At 37.5% G+C, this 12367-nt stretch overlaps 1 protein-coding gene across 2 annotated transcripts in view; it reads right to left on the reverse strand.

The window, feature by feature from the left end:
- DIAPH2 (diaphanous related formin 2) overlaps positions 1 to 12367 on the reverse strand; it is a 165817-nt gene that overhangs the window by 110530 nt on the left and 42920 nt on the right. For both annotated transcript variants that reach the window (XM_017742337.1, XM_017742333.1), the window contains 3 exons: positions 10190 to 10291; positions 8682 to 8776; positions 4439 to 4540 (listed from right to left, as the gene is read on the reverse strand). In XM_017742337.1, coding sequence (XP_017597826.1) covers positions 4439 to 4540; positions 8682 to 8776; positions 10190 to 10291 — 299 coding nt within the window. The remainder of the gene's footprint in view (positions 1 to 4438; positions 4541 to 8681; positions 8777 to 10189; positions 10292 to 12367) is intronic.

The following is a 12367-nucleotide window of genomic DNA, read 5'->3' on the forward strand; positions in this document are numbered from 1 at the left end:
ATTGTCACAAATTTCTCTCTGAGCCTCCATAAGTCAAAATCACTGAAAGTCTTGAAACATTATTCTTCTAATCATTCTGTATTTCAGAAATATCGTACTGAAAACATCTGCCTTGAAAGGATCTACTTACACTAATCTGCAGTAGATGGAAATTAAAATTAATCACATAATTTGCTTTAACTTTTGTAGAACAATCTCCAATTGCTGTTTTTACTCAAAATGGCACAGAAAAAGTTGTTGAAAGCTTTAGATCCCAAAACCAGAGTGCAACAAAACATGGATAAGCTCACAGGAGAGTGTGACAAACATTTGTGAAGAATAATCCTTTACAATACTTCAGAGAAGTGTCCTTTCTTCTTTTAATAGTGTGCAGTGTCATGGAACACTGATCATTTATTAGCTTTTGGCCACCAAACCAGCAGTGAGTTTTAATTTCACTCCCTGACCTACATAATATTTTAAAACTATCTTGATAATTTCCTAAGAGCTGTTTCATGTGGGTTGTTTCCTTAAAATCCAGAACATTTTAATACACATAATGCCCTTTAGGTATCAGTAGATGAAGGCCACAAATGTTATTTTAGTTCCTCCAGCCCCACCCTGTTCTGGTTTTCCCTTTCGAGTGCCTGCTTCTAAATCCACAGGTTCAGTGGCTCAGAAAGAGTGAACACATATTGAACTTCGAGGAATCGCCTAGAATTAGGTATGGTGCAAAGCCTACATGTACTTGGACAGCTCAAATTCTTTATGGCTCTAAATAAAATTAGTGTCAAAGGCATATAAGAAATAAGACATTCAAACAGGTGCATGGACAGCAAGCATTGGCTTCTGCTGCAAACAGTTAAAGAAGCAAGGAAATGGATATTTTTTTTCCAGCTGACTGTCAGTGCTGGGCTGCATGTCATTATTTCCCCTTCTGGGCTTTCATAAAGGTCTTGTCTGAACTCCCTACCCAATCAAGTTCTTTATTCAGTTCTTTATGCTTTATTATCATCATTCAATTCTCAAGCCCTGTATTAAAACAAGGATCAAAGGCTACTGGAGAAAGGCAAAAAGCACAATTAAATTTGCCTCACTTGCTAAGAAAAAGATGACATTCCTCTAATAAAAATTTGTCAACTTACTAAGACAACTTAGCCTCTTACCTATGTTATACTGAAGTTGCCTTTTTTTCCCTAGCAATGTTCTAGGAAGATTCATTCTGCAGCAGCTCACGAAATTACAATGAGGCCAAACAAGCAGCCAATAAATTCAATTTAAAAGACTGAATGAGCCTAAACCAATGGAGGTGCAATAAACTTGTACCATTCTCCCCACTTTGTCTGCCTCCCAGCCAGGACTGCTCATGACAGCTGAGCTGGTTACACAGGAAAAAAAAGGGTCACAGAATATGCAAGTTTATACAACTAAGTTGGTCAAATTTAGGCTTTTATAATACTGAAAATGTTCATCTGGCACAGAAATGGAAATGCAGTTCCTTACTGAAGTTGCAGCTGTTCCCATACTACAAAAAAATTAACTCTTGACCACAAGGCTTACATTTAGAGTTCAGGTAACATTCTGCCTAGTGAGTTAATCTGTTTTCCTTGCTCTACTTCAACAGCAATGCAAACTTTCCTTTACAGGAAGTTGTGATGCCTTTTTTGATCCCAGGATGTAACTTCACAAAGTCCAAGTAACTAATCAGAATATATAATTGATTTTAACATGTCATCTAAATTAAAAAGCAGTTCTAATTTTCATTTACAAATCAGCTGAATATTAAGTTAATCGGTCTCTTCGAATAAGTTAATCATTTACTAAGTATGGTTTTTCTTCACAAATTTTAAGCAACTTATTCCAACCTTTATTAAATTTGATGGGCAAAGTGATTATCCAATTAACATATCTTAATAATTAACACACCTAAATTTACACAAAAATAAGGGTACACACTATAAATATAATTTAAGACAGTCTATCTTCTAATCCTAATAACAAGGTTAATATTATTATTAATGCAAAACTCCAAAATTTATTTGACACATAGGAAAAAAGAACTTCAGTCAAGTGAAGAATTTAGGTTCAGCTGCAATTCTTCCACTTTAATGCATAGTTCAATGATATCAAAATGAGAAACAAACCCAGCACTTGAGCACCAGTAGTGCAGTTAGAGGCCTCTAGAAATGAGACAGAAGCAGGACCCATAAGGACAAGCACTGCTTTTTATTACCCCAGATGGTAAAGCTGAATAAGCAAACAAGCTTCAGGAAACTTGGTTCCTGCATAAGGCAAACAGCACCATTTGGAGATGTTTGATTAAGCAGTTTCTGCTAATTAATGTCACATTAAGACTTGGAAACTCTCTCAACTTCCTACAGTCAGTGTTTCCTCAGGAACACAAATCAGTGCCACAGTGATTGTGGCCATACTGGGACTGCTGGGCAATGAGGGCACTTCTGTGGCTTTTTCAAGAAGCTAAGGGAAAAGCAAGGCCCATCCAGTTTCAGTCTAGCAGGAATCCTAACTCAGAGGAATCCTTGAGCCCCAGAGATGGAAAGCAGCATGTTAACCCAGAAATACCAGACAAGACAAGCCAGGGATGATGCCAAAAAAGAGAATGTGTGTCAGAAGGAGGGATCAATGTGGGAAATGATCCAAGTTATCAAGACCAGGGTGAAACACTAAGGAATTTACAGCAATAGAACAGAGGAACGTCTTTAAATCAAGGTCATTATGCACAATTTGGCCAATTTCTTTGCTGATTTTAAGCAGGTAACTGAATAGAATTCCCAGACATCAAAGGCTTCCTTTGTCCTGATCCCTCCACCAATACCTGCTTCCATTGTGCATTTCCCTTAAACACACTCCAGATACTCTCCCTGCACAAAACCTGAGTAATTTCTCACTGTCTGACAATACCTAGGTAGGGGGGAAGATACACATACAGAGGTGGGTGTATATATATATATATGCATATATCACAATATATTCTCACACAATATATCCATGGATAAATTTTGGTCTGTCTAAAGACAATAGATTGATATGTTTATATTTTAAATATATATATTGCATGCTATTATTGCTTCAAAGAAAGTAGCAAATATGTATTTATAGAGATTTTTAGATTGTTACTGATCAATAAATGGTAATGTTTTACTACTGCAGTTCTTGCAATGAGACTAACTAGTGTATCGCTTCTATCAAAATTCCTCACCTCTGTTTGGAAAGAAAAGATTTTTGGAACTTCATGCCATTAAGTATTAAAAAAAAATGGAAATCAATAGGCTAAAGTTTTTCAGAAGAAGCTGTTGATATCTTTCATTTTCTAAATCCTCCACCAAAATCTCATTAGGACAAATCATATTCTGTTACTTCCCCAACTGAAAAATAATTAAAAAAAAAAAAATCACTCAAAAGGCACTTCTGAAGCCAAATTACGCTCAAATCAGAGCTTTTTAGAAAAAAAAAAGTCTTTTAAGAGGCCTCTATTTCTGCTTTAATGCATTTTAATGTACATAATGCCTTAAAAATCCAGCAAGAGCAAACGTAGCTCCTGTGGAGTTGGGGATAAGTCCTGAGCACGTTACAGAGGCTCTCATCATCATTCTAATCTCTTAGGCTGACAAAGGGAAGTGAAAACAGGAACTCATTTGCCTAAAGACTTCGGAGGTCTTTGGAGGGCCAGGCAGAAAGTGCTTCCCAAGGCCTGGCAGTCAGTCAGTATCTCACCATCAGCCACCAGCGTGGATTAAGTAACTTCTGCAAATGCTGGCATTTCCTTCCAAGAGAGGGCCCAGCCATTCTAACACTCAGCAGCCCTGCTCTTGAACAGATCCAGGGACTGAATGCTGCTGCAAAGAGCAGAACACCAGCTCCAGCTCAGTTCTCATGTAAATTCACACCTCTCCTCGAGCTGTTTTGCAGGTTTGTGTTTGTATAAATACAGATATTTTATATGTGTATGCATACATACATATCAAATATGGACATGGACACAGTAGCTCTTTCAAATTTATTGGAGTTGTCAATGGCATGGAATAACTGGGTCTTTTATGGACTCTTGGAAATTTATCTGCTTGAAGCCAGAGGGTTCTTCAGAGCTGTTTAATAAACATTCAAGGCAAGACATGCAGACAAAAGACTTGGTCTGGCACAGGAGTGCCTGTTGCTTTTAATGGCTTACTGTAATTCCTTCCAGAAAACCACCCAGAATCATGGAATCAGAGGGGTTCACATTGGAAAGGACCCTAAGGACCATCTGGTTCCAACCCTGGTTGGTCAGGGCCCTGCCCACGTTGGCCTAATACATATTAAAGAGATTTTTTGATTATTACAGTAACTTTTTCCTACTGCAGGTCTTGCAAAACACTAACAAAAAGATTTTATCCCTAAATTTGTTTCTTTTTATGTGACAAAATGGAACTCTGAAGTCAATCATTGCACTAATACATACCACAACTCCAAATTGCTCTGGCTCAGCAAGATCGTTATATTCATCCTTTAATTCAGCTAAGGCATTGAGTTCTTTCTGCTCAGGAAGATTCTTCACCAGGTTCTAAAACAAACAAGGCATTATATCAAATTTGTTACATTAAACTACCTCAGAGATTAAAAATAACACACCTAAAATACCACAACATGGAAATGCACGAGGAAATTAGGGGACGCTTATTTTATTTATGCAGCTTTAACATTATATAAACATCAAATCAAAGCAGCAATTATTTAATACAGACCATCAACTCCTCTGCTACAGTCTCTGATTTGAAGAATGTATTAAAAGGTTAGAGTATAATTTTTCAGGGTCTGACAGCATCAAGGAGTTTTTTTCTGTTGACAATCTCTTTGCCCCAATGGTTGCATCTCACTCATTAAATATTAATCAAGAAATAACTGGTCTGTGTAAAACATGACAAAACTAGCAAAAAAAACCATTACAATCATTAGACATTCAAAGTATTTGTGCACAAAGTACGCTTAAAAATACCTTACACAAAAAAGGTCAACATCCCAAAATTGTACAGATCTTTTGGGTGGCAAATATACAGGAGCTCAGGAAAAAGCTGAACTTGCTTGAAATCTTACTCATGTCCCCAAAGAAAATTGTGAGTTATTAAATGCTCAAAATACAGATATGCTAAACATATAAAATATTTGTATTAAGACTGAAGAATAGTTTTTTTATTAAATACTCAGTAAAAGTGTAGATTGTGTTTAAATTTTCATATATATATACCAGTTAAAGAATTACATTATTGTTTTGATTTCAAGGGAAAAAAACCCAAATTTATATTCAAGCAAGCATCAATAGGAAAAGTTATGTGCCTGTTAAAAAAGCAACTAGCACTGCAAAAGCACTTTTTTTTCAGCTATAAAAACCTTAACTGGAAAAAATCTGTACTATTAGAGGCAGAGCTGTCTTTTTAGACCAGCCCAATCATGCCATCACTCTTGCAATATTTCTTATTTGTTTTGAGAATTTGATTACTGATCACTCTGCCAGGCTTGAAGGAGACATTAAGGCCCAAGTTGGAAAAAGGCATCAGTCTAATTTGTCAAATTTGCAAGTGATAACAAACTTAATTCTCCGAGCTGAAAGAATCAAACATTCACCCATCCTAATAAAAACAAAATAAAGATGACAGGCAGCCTCATACAAAACATCCCTGTTACAGAAAGAATTTTATACTCGCACTGAGGAGCTACTGATTGTCCCAGCAAGCAGAGTTCAACACATGTGGCACAGAGAAACATCAGATTCCCCTCCATGTCACACAACTGAGCTCGAGCTCTGTGCTTAAACTAAGCATGTTTCCTTTCCTATTAAGCCAAACCCATGTCCCACAGATTTCTACTTGCAAAAAAAAAAAAAAAAAAAAAAAAGGAATGATCTGTAAAACATTCTTGTTCATTTGATTAATTGTTTAATGCTGGTAAAGATCAAAGACATTAACTAATGCAATTTTCTTAATCTATTTTGATTAGTTGGACTGTTTACCAAATGTTGTCCTCCAGAATTTCACAGTATTTGTCAGAAATGTAGATTTCATTGCAAATTAATAAACTTACTGTACAACACTTTTCACTTTTTCCATCAATGCAGAAATACAAGTACCTACTAGTAACCCAGCTGGATATTCAGCTGTGTAACCAATATCTGTTAATGTGCTTGATTGTTTATTTTTCCTCACCCACATTCTTTCTTGGGCCAGAGCCAACAGACCAACTCATCTTACCCTTGTAACAAAGAGAATTTGGCTCTACTCACTGCAGTGCCTTTTTTAACACATCTGTATGTTTACATTCACTGCATGTACTGAATAACTGAAAATGAAGATAAAGCATTCAGTGATCACATGTTCAAATCCCTGTCAGTACTTCAAGAAGCAGCTTCCTGCTGTGTTCACTGTGATGCAAGTTTAAATAAAAATAAGGTAAATAAAAATGGTTTACATGAACATTAAAAGGAATCCAAGGTTGACATTAAGAGGCTGTAACTGTCACTCACTATTCCCTGTCACAAGGTCCTGAATTCTGTCAGACATGGTGCTTGACAACTGGTTACAAGAACTTACTTCCTCTAACACACTCTAGGAATGGAAAACATTTTTTCCTAGAGTGCTTTCCCTGAGGAAGAGTTACAACAGCACATAGTCTACCATGTACTTAAACTCATTAATCCAATTTATTTAAGTATTACACCATAAGTCTAAAAAGCAGCAAGAAGCAAGTGCCTGAGAAGCAAATGGAAAAAGCACTTTGCTATCTGCTCATTATGCCATACCCATTCCACTTCCACACCTTGACTTAGAACAAAGCAGTTTCTACATGTGCATTTTTATAAAGCGTGAGTTTTGCTAAGGACAGAAAAAAGCAAGCTTTGCTCTGTACAATTTTTCCAATCAGTAGTATTACAAACTGTTGAACTGGTAAATTAGTTAATAGCTCAGTTGGCAGATTAAGATAAGAATAAACCAGAATAGAGTGAATACGAAATAGATGATACAGCCCATTTACCCCACTGATTTCTAGAATTATCCTGTGAAATACAGAGGAATCTCTTCCACGTTATCAGCTACATGTCCCTGCTGCTGGAAGCAGCTTCAGAAAGGGACCAACCTCCAAAGCACCCATTTTCTGAAGATTCCAGGCTGCTGAGTTCTGCATAGCTGCATCCATGATCAATTCACAGCCATTTATTGTGGAGCTAACATCACCTTCTGCTTACACACCTCAGCTTTTCTCCCTGATGCTCACACACATCCCTCTCCTCCCCAACAGATGTGAGGTGCTCATATCCTGCCAGCTATTTATACTGCTGAGCTAATCAAGCCAATCTCTTCTGCTTCCTTCTGGAGACTGTTTCTCTATCCCTCAATCATCTTAAGTAGTTTTTAAGTTCAGCTTCTCTATTTTAAATTCATTTTTGAGAAATCTACTGAGTATTTTAGATAAGGTTGTAGAAGTAGACTATTCAAAAGCAATAAAATTAACCTCCTGACTGGAAACCCTTGACCCAACACACCTTGCAGTGACATTCTGTGGTCACCCAGGTCTGGCTGGGATGAAGATCATTTACTTCATAGGAGCCCAGAGGGTGTCACTTTAACTTGTGACCAAAACAGTGCTGAACTATCACTGGTGTAGCTGCTCTGCTGAGCTACATTTGCAGTAGAGGAGATCAGTCTGAAACTACTCTGCACTTCAGCTGACCAAGGTGGCGTTGTTTCCTCCCCCTTGATTTCTGATTTTACTAAACCTGTAGGCTTCTTAATCATATCATCTGACATTTCTGATCAATAAAGTCCTCAGTAAAATTAGGATTTTGCACTTATTTTCAAATACTGAGGCAACTCAGTTTAGACCAGAGTCCCCAGAACAACCATTTTACAGGTCCAAAAAAGGAAGAAGAAATTAATTTAGAAAACCTTGGGGGAATGGGATGAAGGTGCAAACAGAAGACAGGGAAGGATGAAGGGATAAAATGAAGGACAGTGTGGTAGCCAGAATCCAATCTGTATGATATTAAATAAAACAACAACAGTATTGCTGGGGAGCCAAGTCTTTGTAACTTTTAGGCTTTCCATGCTTCCCTGTTGGACTGTCACTCCTCAGAGACCACGAGGGGCCATGAACACCCTCCCCTAGACAGAGGAAATCAGAGAGGGATGTAAAGAAACTGCACTCCCATCCTTTCTTCTCTCCAGCTGAGAGAGATTTGGGGCTCAAAATGAGACTAAACCAGTTTGAGAGCAGGTTTGATTTACAGATAGGTTTGGAGTTGCAGCAGGATCCTGAAACGTTCAGGGAGTTTCATCTCCCACTAGAGACAGGCAGAGTTGTTACAGAGCTGCTTCTTCCACTAGAAGCCTCATGAAACTTCATTATGCACCAGTCTAAATCATCTTCAGCTTGTCTTTGAAGCTGAAAAATTAGAATTCTCAAAGACTTCCTATTGGAACAGGAAACTCCAAGGTTCTTTTGTTAACAGAGGCTTTGAAAGGCAGTTTTACTGCTGCATGTGACCATATTCAAAAGCAGAAGTGAAATCAATGAAACAGTAAACACAACTCATACACTCACAGCTGGGACCTGCAGCAACTCCACATCAGTCTGACTCTTGGATTCTTACACTTTTCATGCCATTTTTATGTGGAAAATGAGCTATAACCAAAAGCAGAGGTATTTTCACATACCTGAATCAAGGATTCACTCAGCTTCTCTTCATCAACCTCTAAAATGATATTTTTTATTTCTTCATAAGGCAAACGGAAGGAACCCAAAAATATTGCTGAAATTCAGTAATACATCATTAGAAACAAAAAGAGCAAAAAGAATGATACACAAAGGCAAACCATTTCTAGCAACTCAAAAATCATATCTTCATCTAAATTGTGTTTCACAGTTAGGAAGTCTTCCACATAAAACAAATGCCAGATAGGCACAATATTGCAGTGTGACTTAAAATAAATTTCCTTTCTACAAAATGAAACTATGACAACATTTTTAACTTTTTATCAGTCTCAGTTGCTCCCTAGCAATGTTACTTAGCAATAAAGCCTTATCTTTATGAATGACATCTGCATTCCTACTTAAACAGACATACTCAGCCAATAGAAGACTTGATCTATTATTATTATGGCTTCCATAACCACGTGTGAATAGCTGTACTGCATTTGCAAGTGGATAAATGATATTCACATAATACTCTAGAAAAAAATTCACATCAAAGGGGCAATGAAGAGCTGGGCAAAGTAAGAAAAAATGTCCTAACTCTACCACCTTTTAGGGTAACTGAACTTATACAAGAGACACATATAACACAAACCCTTCAAAGATGGAGTTCTCAAAGCAATTTGATGTCAGAATGTCATAAAACCTCAAGAGAGCCCCATTCAGTAAACTACAAAAAATTCTTAACAGATGGATCAGCATAATATTGTAACAAAGTGCTTTATACTCAGCCTAACTACTATGGCTGATTATCCTGCATCCATGTTTTCAAAATGTGAAGTCTCCTATCAATTGTGTCCTAGTTCATGGTCTGCCCATGAAAACGTGCTCACCAATGTGGTAATGAGCAGGCACACACTTGGGGTTACACACTTACTTGCCATGGGCACAGTTGGACTCGTGGCATTTACGGTGTTTCTGACTCAAATAAAAGACTCTACTACTCTTAATGATTGATTTCCCCCCATAATCAAAGAGGGAAGAAGCGAGTTAAATAATACAAGTGGGCTGGTTTTGTCACAATTTGTAGCAGTAGTACTCACACCTATTTAGACCATCTGATAAATATCTTCTCTTGAACCTCTATTCCTTCCTTACTCTGACCAGAAGGAACAATTAGGAATGGCCTCTAAACCCCATTGACAAACTCCACCAACACTGTGCCTTGCCCATACTAATGATCATCATTTAATTGTACTTTCAGCCCTGAGCAATAACAGAGAATCAACTGACAAAAACCCTCAGTAGCTCATTAAATCTAAATCATTTTTCATGTTACTTTTTCTCATTTTCCCCAAGTTAGAGTGAATTCAAAACATGTGTATTTAAACGCTTCTGAATTTCACGCTCATGCTCAAATTAGCAGTTCTTAGAAAAAGCAATTGCACATGTAAACAAAAAAAGAAAACCTATGACCAGCGAGATGTAGATGCTACTTAGATATTGACCTAATGCCCTTCACATCACTTACATAAATTTTGTGCAGATTTTCCATCCAAAACTCTTAATTCTTTGATCTTCTTCTTTGACTGAGCTGCTTTCTTTTCTTCTGATTCTTCTACAGGCTTTTTGGCTGGAAAGTAGGTATTTGTTAAATTCTATTCATTATTACAACTGTTCAATCTTAGCTAACAGCAAGTCCATTAGGAAGCCATAATAATACATTTTTAACAATCAGTTCAAGGCAAAATGACTGCACTGCCTCAACCTACTGTAAAATATCCAAACAAACAAAGCAAACATCCAGAATTGAAAGGAACAAGAAATAAAAATATGACAATAAGGAATTTTCCCAAGCACTATCAAATAATATTTATGTATTTTTACCCAGGAAATGTCACTTGAGCTCCAATTTATTGCAAGCATTTTTAAGAACATGGAGATTTGGTGTTACCTCAAAGCACATGAGTGCCCTCTACTGAAACATTAATAATATTAATAAGTTCTCCATCCAAAACCAACATCATAAATCACTTGATATTTATCACACTGAACAAAAGTATGTTTTTATTAATTACTTACACTGCCAGTTGTAAAGAGCAATACTAACTAAGAAAATAGTGTATATTTTAAAGTGATTTCATTTCAATTAGCAAGATTTGCTAGCCTTATATTCAGCACTTTAAATTATATGGAAAGAATTGTGGTATTGGAGTACCTAAAATATGAGCTGATTTTTTGCATAACTTAAAACAGTCAATTTCCACAGAATTTTCTTAAGCATTAAGTAAACCCATTAACAAGGATTTATTTCCTTTTAAATATCACATAACATAGTTGGCACTGAAGGAATAGAATCTTGATGTGCTTAACATTAATTGAACTTAATGAATATTTTAAATCATTCAAAAGTAACTGAAAAACTGGAAAGTCAAATTAAGATGAAGTTTCAAGCAGACTGAATATGGTTCTGCTCTCTGAGCACTATTTTTTGTTGCACTGCAATGAGTCGCCACAGGTTTCATTACAGGCATCACCTAAGAAAAAATGTTAACTTTTAGCGTGAAGAATAACAAAATCTGTTTCAACCTCTTTAGCAATAATAAAAGAGAAAACAACATAGAAAACAGGTATTTGCCTCCTTACACCCATTACCACTAGGAAAGCATCTGGCATAAAGTAATTCTGCTGGTTTATAGCCCTGAATAATCAGTTTACCTTGGGCACAGTCATGCCAGCGCTAACTGAGCCAGTCCCAGGCAGTGCCCTCGGCCCCAGCTGCCTCTAGAGAGCCCAAGCAGGGAAAGCTGAACACAAAGGATGATTCAGCAACAAACCAAGCCTTGCTCTCCCCTCGCCTTACGCTTCCCTGCACGCTTCCCATGAGCAGCTGGCTTGGTGCCTGTACAAGCCCTGAGCTACACATCACCAGGTAACCTCAGAATTCCCACCAGCACTGACCCCTTCACTGTAATGAACAACATTTAAAATCCTAAAGTGACACTTCATCAAGTAATCAGACCCTTATCACTAATTGTTCTCAATTAAATGAGGAAATAAGACCAGGAGCTCAACAACACAAACAACCACCCAAGAGTTAAAAATTAGCTGTCCCATGGGAAGGCAACAAACATTACGAGTTCTGTTTTATCACAGGAGAACACTGCAAAGCCTGGATTTGTGTCTGCTGAGACAGCTGAGAAAGATCATTCAAGAAGATGAGTGACCTATTGCAAACTTGATCTGTTTAAGAGTTAAACCCTCCAGATCTCCACGGATCAAGTCTTTAAAGCACTGAACACCACACCCCCTCCCAACCCGCTGCAGGGTACCAGACTCTCTCAGTAGCTGGGAGCACCAAAGCCAAACCTGCTCTGTCACCACCTACAATAAAACACACAGGTCCCAGTCCCCCGGCCTGCAAAGTGCAGAGGTAACAGAGTTAAACAGAAAGCAGGAGCAACAAATGGTTTTGTTACCAAATATCACCTCACAGAAAGGGAACTTCTTACAGTGATAACTCACGTAGATCAGAACGATTTGTGAGAATCTACCAGGTGAGAGCAACACCTCTGTGAGCAAGAGTTCAAGGGCAAAGGTGCTACACCAGCCCAATACAAAACAGGTGCTAAGTTATTCAGCTGCTACAGTACCAGAAAAGGAAGAGTGGTTTGGGGTTTAAACACATTTTATAAACAGACACACAGAG

The sequence above is a fragment of the Corvus brachyrhynchos genome, unplaced genomic scaffold (genome assembly GCF_000691975.1).
Source record: "Corvus brachyrhynchos isolate BGI_N302 unplaced genomic scaffold, ASM69197v1 scaffold220, whole genome shotgun sequence".
Classification (NCBI taxonomy): Eukaryota; Metazoa; Chordata; class Aves; order Passeriformes; family Corvidae; genus Corvus; species Corvus brachyrhynchos.